The sequence below is a fragment of the Gadus chalcogrammus genome, chromosome 18, assembly GCF_026213295.1.
Source record: "Gadus chalcogrammus isolate NIFS_2021 chromosome 18, NIFS_Gcha_1.0, whole genome shotgun sequence".
NCBI classification, from domain to species: domain Eukaryota; kingdom Metazoa; phylum Chordata; class Actinopteri; order Gadiformes; family Gadidae; genus Gadus; species Gadus chalcogrammus.
In genome coordinates, this window is record NC_079429.1 from 18,566,442 (window position 1) to 18,582,393 (window position 15,952).

Here is a 15,952-nt window from a genome sequence, read left to right on the forward strand (position 1 = left end):
AGTGGTAGTATCAGGATGTTCGTCCTCGGTTACAAACTTAACGAGCTAGTTAGTTTTGTAGCATCTACGATCACGAGACAAATTAGTCTGGAGAAACCGAATCATGTCAGACCTAGTCATGGGATCACGATGGCAAAGCTCAGGACTAACAGCGTGATTCTTTGATCTTTCTTTGTCCTCACAGATTAACTTCATCTTCCTCTTCAACATCGTCAGGATCCTCATGACCAAACTACGAGCCTCTACCACATCCGAAACAATCCAGTACAGGTACACTGCTAACCTTCCTGTATGGGGACACTACTAACCTACCAGGACACTACTAACCTACTAGTACAGGTTAACTACTAACCTACCAGTACAGGTTCACGGCAAACCTACCAGTACAGGGACACTACTAACCTACCAGGACACTACTAACCTACTAGTACAGGTTAACTACTAACCTACCAGTACAGGTTCACGGCTAACCTACCAGTACAGGGACACTACTAACCTACCAGGACACTACTAACCTACCAGTACAGGGACACTACTAACCTACCAGGACGCTACTAACCTACCAGTACAGGGACACTACTAACCTACCAGTACAGGGACACTACTAACCTACCAGAACGCTACTAACCTACCAGTACAGGGACACTACTAACCTACCGACGCTACTAACCTACCGGTACAGGGACACTACTAACCTACCAGGACACTACTAACCTACCGGTACAGGGACACTACTAACCTACCAGGACGCTACTAACCTACCAGGACAGGGACACTTCCAGTGTGCTCAATGTAGAAATGTATACAACTGTTTAGTGTACTGTATGGTTTACAGTAATATCACTTCAATGGCTTTAGACCGTCACCCGTGGTTCCATGCTCTCTGTTAGAGTCTGATTTGGTATGCGGTCTGGTGTGGTCTGGTGTGTGGTGTGTGTGTGTGTGTGTGTGTGTGTGTGTGTGTGTGTGTGTGTGTGTGTGTGTGTGTGTGTGTGTGTGTGTGTGTGTGTGTGTGTGTGTGTCTGTGTGTGTGTCTGTTCGGTTCTGCTCTGCTCTGATCTCTTGCTGATCTCACCGTTGCTGTGGTTCTGGTCTGGTCTGTGGTTGTGGTGTGGTTCTGGTCTGTAGATGGGGTTCTCGTCTGTGGTTTCTGGTCTGTGGGTTCTGGTCTGTAGGTGGGTTCTGGTCTGTGGGTTTGTTCTGGTCTGTGGGTTCTGGTCTGTAGGTGGGTTCTGGTCTGGTCTGTGGGTTCTGGTCTGTGGGTTCTGGTCTGTAGGTGGGTTCTGGTCTGTAGGTGGGTTCTGCTCTGTAGGTGGGTTCTGGTCTGTAGGTTCTGGTCTGTGGGTTCTGGTCTGTAGGTGGGCTCTGGTCTGTAGGTGGGTTCTGGTCTGGTCTGTGGGTTCTGGTCTGTAGGTGGGTTCTGGTCTGTGGGTTCTGGTCTGTAGGTGGGTTCTGGTCTGTAGGTGGGTTCTGGTCTGTGGGTTCTGGTCTGTAGGTGGGTTCTGGTCTGTAGGTGGGTTCTGGTCTGTGGGTTCTGGTCTGTTGGTGGGTTCTGGTCTGTGGGTGGGTTCTGGTCTATCGTAGGGTTCTGGCCCGGGTCCTTGGGTCTTCGGTGACTGTGATGTCATGTCTCCAGGAAAGCGGTGAAAGCGACGCTGGTCCTGCTGCCCCTGCTGGGGATCACCTACATGCTGTTCTTCGTCAACCCAGGAGAAGATGAGGTCTCTCAGATCGTCTTCATATACTTTAACTCCTTCTTGGAGTCCTTCCAGGTGAGGCCTTCCAAGAGCTATGAACCTCTAGGTCTTCAAGTGGTTACCGCGGTTCTGAAGTCAAACAAAACACACAGCAGCCGCATTGTCCAGGCCACCCTCAGTATGAAACAGAGCTAGGGTAGTAATTTTAAATCATATAAATGACCTCCCTTTGATGGTTCTCTCTCTCTTTCTATCTCTCTCGCTTTCTGTCTCTCCTTCTCTCAGGGCTTCTTCGTGTCTGTGTTTTACTGCTTTCTGAACAGTGAGGTAAGTCGATTTACATCTTTTACATATGAATTGATATTCCCCAGCCCCATCCCAGAATTCATTGCAGAGACTGGAATTGCGTGTGACAGTGCTGCAAGCATTTTCCTGCAATATGTCTGCTACACCAGGAGAGATAAACCTAGACATTTACCATTTACACATGCTGATGTGTTTGGGAGGCCAAAGATGGCCTTTAAATGATTGATGATAGAAGTGTCAGATCGATGTGTGAAAGGTGCAACAGAATGGTAAATGTTGTGTTTTTCTCAAAGGTGCTGTTGGTAAGATTCAAGAGCTATCATTTTAGTGGAATTTGTAACAGATGCCATAGCCACCAGTTAGCTGACTGAAAGTCTGAGAAAATCTGTTTGGAGTCCACTGCACTCCTGCCTCTGCATAAGGCAATGTATTTTAGACCGGTCTTGGCTAAATCCTGACCAATCAGAGCATCTTTCCCCTGATTGGTTCAGGGAGTCAATCTTGCCAATCACAGGTGCGTATGGGACGTATTTTGGTTTCAATCTCTAAGATCTTTGCAGCTTTAGGCTTCTGCACAGTAGAACAAAACAAACGTTTGATCTTATAAGGCTTCAAAACTATCTCTGACTCTTATTAGATTGCTCAGTTTAGATTAATGAACTGAGTACTACTATGAGTGTATGGTGATTAGACACCTGCCGCTATTTGTTACTTGCATTGCATATAGAAAGGCTGGCTCTGCAAGACTAGATTCCTATTGGTTGTGTGTGACAGGTGAGGTCTGATTCCTATTGGTTGTGTGTGACAGGTGAGGACATATTCCTATTGGTTGTTTGTGACAGGTGAGGACTTATTCCTATTGGTTGTGAGTGACAGGTGAGGACTTATTCCTATTGGTTGTGTGTGACAGGTGAGAACTTATTCCTTTTGGTTGGGAGTGACAGGTGAGGACTTATTCCTATTGGTTGTGTGTGACAGGTGAGGACTTATTCCTTTTGGTTGTGTGTGACAGGTGAGGACTTATTCCTATTGGTTGTGTGTGACAGGTGAGGTCGGCGGTGAGGAAGAGGTTCCATCGCTGGCAGGAGCAACACTCCATCCGGGCGAGGATGACCCAGGCCATCTCCATCCCCACCTCCCCCTCCAGGGTCAGCTTCCACAGCATCAAGCAGTCCACGTCGCTATGAGAGAGAGACCCCGAGAGAGACAAAGTGTGGTGGTCTCTCTATCACCTGAAGGGAGCTCTGATCCAGTCCCAGAGAGACTGCTAGGCTAGAGACCATAAAGACTCTTGAGAGACGAGGACTACTGCTAATGCTACTACTACTACTACTACTACAGCTACTACTACATATGAATATCTTTGTTCGTTATGTTTCTGCTGTATATTCTGTTAATATTATTGCTTGCGCTGTATTATTTGTGATCGTTTATTGCAGAGATAGGAGATCAACTGGACCACTGCAGTCATTTAAATGTCCTATCACTCAGTCATTATTATATCTCTATATATATGGTTATTATTATATATATATTATTATATATATATATATAGCAGCACTTCTTTAGCAGTAAGTAGTACTGCAGTATTCCTTCACACTGATGAGGTCCCTTGGTGCGGTGTTCTGCCCTGTGGAGCCCTTGACTCGATTACACCTCGACCAGCTAGGATTTACACATTCCGCCTGTACCCGATGAACTCTATATCATGTGTACCCGGTCACCTGTAGCACCTTTACCCTGTATACTGTACCCTATACTCCCTCTACCATCTATCCCCCTAGGTCCGGGACCTTGTACCGGTATCCCTCAGCTCCGTTCACCTGAGGAAATGACAACGTTGTAAACTGTGGATTTTTGAATGCTTTTCAGATTGCTGTAAAAGTTTGCCGGCTGGTTTGTATAATATCCTATATCTTAGCTGTGACTGTAGAGAATAGTCTTCATACGTATGGATGTCCAATGCCACTGGCAGAGGTCCGCTCGCTGAGAAGCCCTGAAGCACCACATTCCTGATGCGCCAACATGTACTGAACCTCTTCACTGCTGTTGTTCACAACATTATCGTCACGCATTCTATACGGCTCTCATGTTTACCTCACCACCAAATCAAATCAATCACCAAAAATGTTAAACCACCCCTCTCCAGGTGTATGTGACGGTTATTGTTAAATATGTACATTTGTGTATTAAAGCCTAAAGTTATCCTCTGCGTAATAACTGTGTGTCGTGTTAAGGTCCTGGTTGGTGAATCAACACCAGGTAGGGATTAAACAACTGTACATGAACCTCTTTCTAGTCCCTTCTGTGTGGAGCCGAACCACTGAAACCAAGCTTCAAAGGAACAGTTTGGTCTGAGCCGACCAATCACCAACAGCTGTGCCGCACACCGACAGAAGAATAGTTAGCCTACTTTCATATTACCATGAACCCATGTGTGCGCTTGTGTTTAAGTGGTGCTACAGTATCTGGGTCATACATAAAAGCAATACAACAATGCTAATAATGCTGTATTGTTAGTGAAGTGGAAAAAATAGGCACACATTAACGGTCAAACAGCTGTTCTGTGTATTCCTACGGGTGGGTAGTGGTGATGTGCGTGGTGGTTATGAGGGTCCAAACGTGGAAAGAGTTTGGGAGGTGACCGTCCAGGGGGTCAGGGACACAGGACATGTATTTCGAGATGGCGTGGTGGTGTTATTCAGAACGGCGTGGCCCTCCCAGAGTGGAGCGCTGGTAGTTTAGCTCCTCTCTGCTCTCCTCCAGCACCCCACTCTGCTGGCCGGCCTCACGCAGGGTGCAGCTGCCTAACGACGCCCCAGAGCACCCTGGGAGATATCTCGGGATCGACACTCCAGTTCAGGAGTGCAGATCTGTTTCAGTCCAACTTTCATGTTGTTGAATGACCTCAGAGAAGTATTACGCCATTCCAAATTATGGAATTATAGGCAACTTTACTAAAGCCTAATAGGCCTAGGTCACTTAACTAAACTATAGGTCAAAGGAGAACTATTAATTCCAGACAGGAGACGATGGTGTAGCAGAAAAAGCTAGGCATACTACATTACAGTAGAAATAAATATACATATATATATATATATATATATATATATATATATATATATATATATATATATATATATATATATATATATATATATTCACAGAGTAGGCCCTATTAGAAATTAGAAAATAACTGCCAACAGGTCAGGGGAAATAATATTATTTCACCTTACTAAATTATCCTATTATCACTTAATAAATCAGAGTGGAGTTATATCTTTGTGGCATGTTATATCAGTAAAGTTGTGGTATTTCATAACCTTTTTAGCGTAGTGGTATTTAGGCCTACGCCGATACCTGACTAGCATCATAGCGAATGATTATAAGAAGGCCATCAGTATGCAGTGATACAATCTACAGCTTTGAAAAAGAAACAGGCGGAAATGTCAGTGGAACATGACGCATGTGTGAATGTCATCTGGAACTGTGTTCTTCGTGTGACTGTGATCGTCAACACACCTGTCAGCCACGGTCTAGTCTAGTATGACACTACAGCGCCATCGAGCGGTTATTCTGTGTAACTATACCGGGAGTATGTTTTGCACAGTTTAATTGTTAATGCACAATTTAATGGAGCAGAAAACACAATTTACAGGCTAAATTAAACTCAGAAGATCCACAGATAAAATATGTAGTTAGGATGAGCATAAACAATACAATTAATATAACAATCACGTCTGTTGGGATTGGGATCATAATAATATAGATGGTTGAGCTTGCTACAGAATACTGGTAATCTGTACTTGAACAGAAGATACTGGCATGCCTACTGTAGGACATAACTGAGCCTATATCGACAACATCAATGAATGCTCTATGCTACGTTGTATAGGGGGGACGGAGGGAGATTAAGTATAAATGCCTACACCATTGGTCCAATCACTGATGCGTATATATGGGCCTAATATATCTGTGCTTACAGATTTGTATCTCCCAAATGGCTTAAACCAAGCCTGCATGGTGAATAATTAAATGCAGGATTGAATAGCAAATGTGTCTGTTAAGATTAATACAGGGCCCGTGTAACAAGGTTGTGGTCTAATTCTGAATTCCCCATCTGGCTTCATTTACATGAATGGGTCTTCATATCTTATCTTATCATAAACATAAACCAGATCGCTTTCAGCTTTGCTCAAAGCTACTGTATTGATGTTTGCACCAAAATGTCCATAATTAATGTAGACTACAGATGATAAAGTCGCCCAGGCCAATTCACTGCCCTGTATTGTGATACTGTACTGATATGTTTAATGTATCTCCTAGATAAATCATAGAAAGCCAATTACACCCTACTCAATTATTGGAGTCGGAGTATTTACTTTACTAAATCCATAATAATCATAATTTCCCTATGCTAGGCCTATTCATATCTAACAGTATTTAGTTTATAATGCAGTGATAGTGTTTGGCAATATTGGTCGATATTACATTGAATGTTCTAGCCTTTTGCAAACAAAATACAGTGTTTGAGTATTCCGAATGGATCAGTAGTCAGATATGTTTTCTACAATATCAACAGATCCAATTTGATCTCCTAGCAGTATCATTTTTGATCTAGAGTTCAAAGGCTGATATTCTATCTGCAACCACCGTTGAGTCCAGTGAGGCCTTTATTAGACGAGTCGGATCCAATCCCTATCTCATGCAGTTCAGGAGATCGAGTCTTTCTTAGCCAAAGAGCCAATTTATTGATCTTAAATCACACATTGATCTTAATCACACACTAACCCAACTTCCTTTAGCACTCGGTTTATAAGCCTACGTTTATAAGAGTCATGTTGACACCAGCCGCTGCAGTGAACACAGTATAGGCTACCAACTTGAATATTGGACACAGGATTGGCATCTAGGAGAATATCCTGTCTCTTGGGCAAACTATCATTCCACCCGGACCTTAATCTAAAAGTGGGCCGACGTTGTGCAGCTGATGGTACGGCAGCCTGTTTGTTTACCACCCAGCGTCCACATTACAAGGGTCCACTCCTTAACCACATAGCTGGCTCACAATGCGTTTAATGCTCTGGCTGTAGATGATCTGCTGGCTGTTGTTCTTCAAGTTATAACGAGCAGAACCTACTAAGAAATGACCTATATAGCCATAGAAGTGATGGCAAATTATGGTTTACAAAAATGTAACTTCAATCGGCATAGCAAATGGTTCATCATCCCGTTAGTATCTCTGTATTGCAAATTGTGGGGAACATTTTTCTAAACAAATTTGTTCTTAGGGTCAGATTTCTAAATCAACATGTAATACATTAACACTTTAATATAATTGAGTTGTAGTGAGTGTTAAATCGTCCGGACATAGCTGGCGCACAATGTGTGATGTTATGACTAACTAGGGTGACAATGGTGACCACAAATATTTAGAAATGATAAATAACTTGACATAATTGTTAATATTTAGTTTATAAGACAGTCAAATTATTTGTTATAATTAAGTTTCTGATATCAACTTTCATCAACGTTTCCGCTGTACGGGTATTTGCAAAGGAGTGACAGCTGTTACAGCCAATAGGGCGCTTGGATTTGAAGAACTGACCAATGCGGAGTCAGGGGCGTATTGTTATCAAGTCGTCCGCCGTTAGTAACAGGGCAAGCTGCTCAGTCAGATTTTGTTTAATAAATCGCTAATATTAATTAAACAGGCCCACTGTCAGAGGAAAACAACTAATGCATTGGAAAGTTCTAGCATTTGGTATGATTCGGCAATTTTTTCCTGCAACGCGTTTGTGCCAAATGTGTTAAAAACGGTAAGTCATCGGTAAGTCATGTAGGAAACATGCTAACAACTGTTAGCATGTTTTCTAGCAGGCGAGCTAGCTCGTTTGTGATTGGTAGGTGGCGCTGGCGGTGGTGCGTTCATGTCCTGTGGGATCTTTAAAACTTGCTGGGGTTTAACAGTCTAACGCCGTACATTAGGAGTGAGATCTATCAAACTCACCAGTGTTTAACAGTGTGCATTAGGAGTGGGATCCATCAAACCTACCAGTGTTGACCTGTCTAACACCGTACATTATGAATGCCTAAACCATGACTAAATTAAATATGAGTTTTTAATCATTTATGTTTGCGTGGCCAGTAGACCACTGGTATAATCAGTTACCAACTTACTTGTGTTTTTCTGTGGTTGTAAACAACGCATACCAATAACTACTGCTGAACTTTATTCTTTATTTATTAGGCATTGACACACACACACACACACACACACACACACACACACACACACACACACACACACACACACACACACACACACACACACACACACACACTAACCCTTGACATTTGGTAGTGAGTTTGTTGAGGGAAGTGATTGCAGAGCAAAGCTATTCCTTAACTTGGCTGTCATGCATATATGCGGTCGTAGATGAGAAGTGCAGTTCAACTGACGGCCATCAGATGGCGGCAGAGTTACCAGCCACCGTTCTCTGGTTCTATTGCATATCTCAATTAATCAAAGTCAACGGGGTCTTCGTTTTTGTTAGGTTAAAATCGCAGTGGCTAGTTCCTATTCTGTGTGTTCCAATGTCCCGGTTAACCTCTTCATCAATAGTCCTTTTTCTTTCTGAAAATAACATACCCAAGTAATGCAATGGCAGTAAGAACGGGATAATGTATAGAACGCCGGTCATTATTCAGGGGAAATAAGCTCTGACAGGACGAACAGGGCGAACAGGACTCCGCGCAGCGGAGGTGTTTTACTTCGCCCAGTGAAGGGGCTTATTTTCAATAATGATTGGCAACATTCTATACATTTTTGAGTGGCGAAGTCACGCCCCTTCTGGTAGAGCCCATGGGACCTATGAGATCGAAAAAATATGAATGGGTTTCAATGGAGAGAAAGTATTATTTTTTGTTCCCAGTCTTTATATGCCCCGGATTACACATATGTTGTTTGTGGATTTAAATGATAATTTTTCATGCAAAGAAAACGTATGTTACTTAATGTTAGGTTTTTTCCAAGGGCAGGATAAAAGCATCGAAAGAGGTGAAAACAATTATAAGTTGGGGCATGTGGAGAGTTTCAGTTATGCTGAAACTCAGTCCACGCCAGTCGCAGGGAGCGTGACGGCACATACGAGACATGTAGTCTTTCTCATTGTGTTTTCGCTACAGTCTTTAACTGAACCATTGCAAAATAAACAGTCAAAATCTTGACATGAAAAGTTATCATTTAAATCCACAATATATGTATATTCCGGGGCATATAAAGACTGGGACCAGAAGATCTGGGACCAGGACTTTCTCTCCATTGAAACCCATTCATATTTTTCGATTTCATAGGTCCCATGGGGGCTACCGGAAGGGGCGTGACTTCGCCACTCTATCCCGCTTATTACACGGCTACTATGGATGGGCATTCGATTAAGTTGTCTTAGTCGATCGTCGGGAGAATTAACGATCAATTAGTCGATTAATCGTTAATATTTTACATTCAAATTAAAAAAAAAATTATATTCAAAATGAAAATACAAATGCAGCGTGTTTTCCTCATTGGGATCTTTATTATTAGATGAACAACTTAGTTAAACCAGATCCGTTCATTAGTTATGCGCTACTCTGCTTTAAGCAACGGAGCATGCAGCTCGAAGCCGGTGCTCACTGCTCATAAACATAACTAAAAATAAACACAACCCTAGTTTCTTCCCAAAATAATAACATTAATAATATCAAAAAAACAATCATAACTTAACCAACCAGTCTACGGATTTTTGTTCAGAAAGATGAGCATGTTGACATGCTCTCGGGTCAGACGCGACCACAGCCTGGTGACCGTCAGTCCAGCCGCCGAAAACACCCGCTCTGAGGGGACCGACGTTGCCATGATGCACAAATACCTCCGTGCTAACTTGGCAAGGCGGGGAAACAACTTTCCACAATCCAGGGGCTAAGAAAGTTCTTTATTTCTGTTCGATGCTAACCTCGCCTTGAGTGGTAGGCCTATAGTGCTCCCCAAGAAGTCATTTTTTAAATCATAATGGTCCCACACCAGACTTCGCCGTGGCCTCGTCCGCTTCATGATTACATCGCCGTGTTCCAATATCCATACTATCCCTACTTACTAGTCTAAGTTTGAGCACGTAGGGCGCTCCGATTCAGATCGGGCGAAAATAAGTGTACTGAAAACGGTCAAATCGCGAAGTGTGTGGCGATGTACACTTTTCTTACTCAACGGCAGCCATCTTAGCTACGTAGCGAAAGAGGGCGGAGCCAGGCTGAGCCAAAGTTGGCGCATTCGTTTTTATAGTTTTTATAGCTTTTTATAGCTGCTAGGCGTAAAGAGTTCACCGTTCAAAGCGGGATTGTTATTGCGGGGGAGGAGCCGCAAATTTAAATATTGTACCTGTGTGGTAAAATGTTTAATCGCACACTGCATTAGCTTAATCGATGAATATTTACGTAATCGACGAAACTCTTAACGATCAATTAGTCGATCGTCGGTTAATCATGCCCATCCTCTAACGGCTACTTGCCAAAACGAAAAAATAACTTCACATGGTGTGTCTTTTTACTAGGGATGCACCGATATGAAAATTTTGACCGATACCGATATCCGATGTTAAAATTGCTGTTACGGCCGATAACCGATATTTACCGATATCGATATTCGCTACGATAATGTATATAATGATTTGACACGGCATCCTCCGCGCATTACTTCGGCTTTGCAAGTACTGCATATTGCAATTCGAGTACCTTAATTTGAGACCGTAAAAAACATCCAAACCGCCGACATTGATACTTTTCAGTTAAGGTGACAAACACTCCTGTACTGCCTCTCCGTGCGTCTCTGGCTGCGTCACTGACAATGTCACATGACCAAACAAGCTGCGTATGGGCAAAAACACACACAACGGCAACTAGACTAGGAAATAAATATTGGCTGTTAATATCGGACCAGTTTTACTTATCGGGCCGATGCCGATATGTTAAAAAATGACTAACATCGGCCGATAACGATATCACTGCCGATATATCGTGCATCCCTACTTTTTACAATCTATTTGTTACCAGCATTTGTAGTGTTGATCAGCAGAGAAATTGTCCGCCAAAGACGTTGACGTCGCTTAGCAACCGAAGACACTGGGGTTGACAACTTACTTTTTTAACTTACTTAAAAAACTACTTTGTTTTCCTTGACAGCGGTCAATTATACTTAGCAACGGTGAATTATCAAATATAATTCACCGCCGGAAGTTGTGAACAGCCCATGCTAGTGAACGGAGCGTTCCACGGCATTGAGAAGACTTAGAATTTGGGAAAACAGCTTGAACACAGCATACGTGGGAATTTGTTTTTGAAATGACGAGTTTTAGAATGAATATCACTTTCATTTCAGTTTCATAGATCCAATTCAAACCAATGCAAAATTGACAATTTAAACTTGATGAGATACAAATTACAAACTGTTGTATATCTTGGGAACCCAGTGTGCATTTTTTACATTTGACCCCTCTATTGAAGGCCTTTGCCAAACAATCGCATTGCATTGTTGACAACAGATGGCGAAGAAAAACATGTGTTCTGATTGTAGGCAATTTACCCATTTCCTCTGAAACCCCTGAAAAATTGCAAAAAACGTTTGTTGCTAAATAACTCCCAGAAACTACATCACTCGTTGATGGTGGTTTTATGAGACATATACAACTTTGACGATTAAATCGACAAAAGTAAGACATAATCTTTGGTTGTAACTAGGAAAAGGTAAATGTATTCCTCATTGGAATGAGTAGAGTCAGCTTTCATATGGTTGCAGATAAAATTACGTGAAAAATATGGCCTTTGATGTGCCCAGTTATGAAATACGTACCTCTTGTTGCATGCTTCATGTATTGTTTGGGGTTTGAATTGTCTGTAGGATAGCTAACAATGGTTATTATGGACACAAAATTGGGGATTTAATCATTCTAGTGTTGTATCAAATGACTACTTTTTCATTTGTTTACATGCCATTTGTTTACATGCTTACATAACTGGACCGTATACGTTAAACGTTATTCATCTGTTGGCCATATTGTGCATTTGCGATTTTCACAACCATCACTCGCCCTGTTATCATTCTTTTGGTACAAATATCACATATTATAACCCTAGCATTTGTGGAGATGTACTCAATTTACTTTGGTATGTTGTTTTCATTGTATTTTAGATGATACAGGGTTTCCCGCAGAAAATGTGTTGGATCTTATTATTTTTTTGGACGACGTAGTTAAGGTGGCAGGCCTGGGTTACATAGGCGGCTTAAGCTGTAAAATGCTCTGGAAAAGCTTTCAGTGATGCATGGACTTAAATTTCCCTCTGTAATTGAAAGGCTTAATTGCCTTACTGAACGTTTTCGGTTACCAGTCAATCAAACATTCTGGCTTTATACCCCAAATCAGAAGAGAGCAAGTGGGTGAGCCTTGGGACAGAGAGTGACATTCTGACTATTGGATGGAAAAAGGTCCTGAATGAACAAAAGGTGGCCTCTACCATAAGATGGCAAGAAGGTAGGCTGAGAGGGTCAGGGATTCTAGCATTACCCTGGTTTACCCCAACACTATCTGTTCTCTATCTTCCTATGGGCTGGGAAAGCTTGTCAGGAACAGAAAAAACATGACCAAGACAAGGAGAATGATAGTGAGAAGAATTTAAAAAGCACTATCTGAAAACATGTAACGGAAACAGCTATACCTCTATCCGAAGTTCCGCCCTCTCAGCTTAAGCCATGAAACTGAAACTGACCCGCCCCCCCTCTCTCTCACCAATAACATACTTTTTTACAGGCGTTCTATCATGAGATGAGGACGCCTTATCCCGCCCTTAATTAGCCAAATGTTGGTCGTGTGCTGTTTAAAAAATAAATAAATATATTGAATCTAATTATGCGATATTGGGCTATGAGGCTATATTTAAATGTAAAGTACTTAGTCTAAGGTTCATCCAACCAGTCCTGTGACATCACATGACAGGCACGACACAAGACTCAAGTCAGCCTGACACTCTGAACTAACCCTCTCAATCAGCAGCTCCGAGCTCATCTTAATTTTCCCTTTCTTTCAGGTGTAACATTACGTTGTACCAGTCGGAAACGGGAATAATGGCCTCTTTGATGGTCAGATGGAGATCTTCAGTGAGGACATCTAAGGTAAAGTGTTGTTCTTGGGGGTTATCGATAAATTTCATGGAGTTGCTCTATGTACATTTATCAATATTATCAGCTGTGGTTGTGAGTTCAGTCGGAAGGTTTATCCAATTGTATACAAATGTATGTCTGATAATAAGGTTGAAAAGCTTATATAGACCAGCATGTAAATGCACATGGCGAACACAGTTCATTAGCAGTAGCACTTTGGTGAATCAATCTGAAAACGCTGGTATCCATTCACAGTGGTGTTGTTCACAAACCTTAACAACCTTTACTGACTCAGGCTGATACCTTCTGGTCGGTTTGTCAAATGGTTGGTTGATGTCATACCGGGAGAACGCATGTTATTAATCCATTTGTGGGGGGGCTGGAGGGACAAATAATGCAGGCTATATTCTGTTGGAGGTTTACTTTTCCTTTATCCAAGTGTAAAACAGTGTTGTGAATGGCTGTTTGCAGATGAGAGGGCTTATGAGAAGTGGGTGTGCATTCTTTGACACATCCTTGGTTTGGAGATGGTTGTTTTTAGAGATCATTTCTCTATCCAATAACTGAGTGTCAGCTATTCCTCTTTCGTAGAAAGTTGGTACCTAAAACGTATCTGTTGAGATGCAACCGCACACCTTCATGTTATCGAAAGCCACCTATATTCACTTAACAAGGTGCATTAAACATTCAATTGCAGTGCCAACTGCTATAGAGAGGAACGATCGATACATATAACAGATAGCAATCAGTATAGTATATATAAATATACATATATATATATATATGATTTTAGTTTACCACTATGGATGCTGTAAGAGCACTGTGTTTAGAAATGGTTATGAGCTGTTACATCAGTCATGTCCTACAACATGAACAGTGCCCATGGTGACTATTACAAAGATACCTGATTGGTTAAACTGCTTTATTGTCTGGCGAGCGGTCTGAAAAATTTGTCAAGTTCATCTCAAGACAATTTGTGTTTTATTTCAGTCGACCAAGGAGACTTTTCCTTAAAGTCAACCCGAAACATTTGCTGTAGATTTACATAGAGTTCACGCTAAATGCTCTTCAGCATAATTGATTCAAGGAAGACATTTTAAATAATCAGATTGGTAAAAGATGTTTTATCAAACTCAGGAGAGACTGTTACTTACACTTATCTATATCCCATAGTTTAATGTAAAGTAACACACTTAAATAATAACACCTTCTTTATTTTTGAAGTATAGCCATTATATTTAATTGCCATTATGTGACGTTGCAATACTGTTGTATAAATATTACCTGGTATTTGTATACAACAGTCTGGGAACTCTTGGTAATCCACGCCTATGAAAGAGCTCCGCCTAGTGGCCGGTGGCTGTAACGTGAGAGTGTCGGTGTAATGGTGGCTGATCCTGTTCCTCTGAGCAGCGCAGTCTTTCAACCCCTCCTTCTGCCCATTTCCTTGAGGGTGTTGTCTGTAACAGTGCAACATGAGAGAGCATTTTTAAGCGCTACAAACTACATCGAACGCAAACTTAATAGTTAAAAAGAAATACTCTTTAATCAAGAGATATTGTTTAATGTGTTATTAATATTCTTCTTTATTTATTTGTACATTTGGCATATCTAAAACAACATTGTTCATGTAATCTATGGGCTGTGGTATTTTATACGGGTTTGTATGTATATGGGGTTGAATGTTTGTATACTGGTTATGATTTAGTTGAAAGCAGAACCACATTCATCTTTGAAGACAATGCCCCCCTCTGGTCTCCTCTTTTAGGTTTTATTCTGTTCTTCTCGGCCCTTTGCTCTAGTGGCGACAACGTGGAATGACTCCCGCCTACACGAAGCACCGCGCACACGCTCACACACGCACGCTCTCTCTCACACATACAGACTCACACACACACACACACGGCACTTCTATGTTTGTCAGACTCAAATCCGAGGGAGAGGAGCTAGCCGCCATTTTCTAAGCGTCTCTCCCTAAAACGAGAAGAAGACTCGCGGTGAACCACCGTGTGGATTACGCTCGACTTTCGGGCTTTTTGACTATTCGTCAGAATATCATTTCAAACATTGCACATCATTTGATAATTTCCACACTATCTCCGGGCCTCGTCTTATCGTCGGTCCACCGCCGAGGGGACGAGGTGTAGTTCGGTGATTCGCCCATATTGCACGATTCCGGAACGAAGCCCGCCGACCACTCGGTGTACCCGAGGAGCTCAGATCGTCTGGATTAATCCATGGCCCGTCGGTCCACGGAAGACGCTTTGTTTTGTTGCCGATATTCCCTTTTTTTCACTTAAACTGCGGGGGATTGTACGCGAAATTCCCTCGGATAGTGCGACCTCGTCACGTGGTAGGTTCCTCCTTTTTCTTTGTTAGCGATCTAGCAGCGAGGCGAGGGGCTCACCCTCCTCCACCCAGCTCATTTCCACCTTTCTACACTAAATCGTACACACGGTATCACCACCGACCCCCGTGCACGGTGTCCCCGGTACCGCGGGGGTGAAGGGCTGGGAGCCCGGAGCAGCCGTTCCGTGCCGGAGATAGGAAGGCTAGTCTACCATGACTCCACTCGCTACTACGTAGGAGTCGTAGGTTGAAATAAGTTGTGATGGTTTTCCATCATCGGGTACAGACCCGCTGGTCCGGATCCTCCGTGTCCCGGTGAGACCCTGTGGGTCCGGGTTCTCCTGGCTCGGTGAGACGGGCTGGACTCTCGGGGCTAAGTGGCACTCTGTTCTCCAGACCCGTGAGACGCTCA

The 15,952-nt window shown here is 42.6% G+C and overlaps 2 protein-coding genes across 6 annotated transcripts in view; both read left to right on the top strand.

The window, feature by feature from the left end:
• The window catches only part of crhr1 (corticotropin releasing hormone receptor 1), a 59,014-nt gene extending 54,532 nt beyond the window's left edge, over nt 1–4,482 (top strand). Inside the window, exons 11-14 of one of the 2 annotated variants that reach the window (XM_056576523.1) lie at nt 185–270; nt 1,637–1,772; nt 1,983–2,024; nt 3,050–4,482. In XM_056576523.1, the coding sequence (XP_056432498.1) occupies nt 185–270; nt 1,637–1,772; nt 1,983–2,024; nt 3,050–3,190 (405 nt within the window). In that variant the 3' untranslated portion in view covers nt 3,191–4,482. The remainder of the gene's footprint in view (nt 1–184; nt 271–1,636; nt 1,773–1,982; nt 2,025–3,049) is intronic. The other variant, XM_056576522.1, reaches the window with a different exon arrangement.
• A 3,149-nt stretch (nt 4,483–7,631) lies between these two features.
• LOC130371871 (KAT8 regulatory NSL complex subunit 1-like) overlaps nt 7,632–15,952 on the top strand; it is a 38,847-nt gene continuing 30,526 nt past the window's right edge. For 2 of the 4 annotated variants that reach the window (XM_056577731.1, XM_056577734.1), the window contains exons 1-2: nt 7,632–7,822; nt 13,119–15,544. The gene's annotated coding sequence lies outside the window, so the exon portion shown is untranslated. Of the gene's footprint in view, nt 15,545–15,952 lie in introns of all 4 variants that reach the window. The other 2 variants (XM_056577733.1, XM_056577732.1) reach the window with 2 other exon arrangements.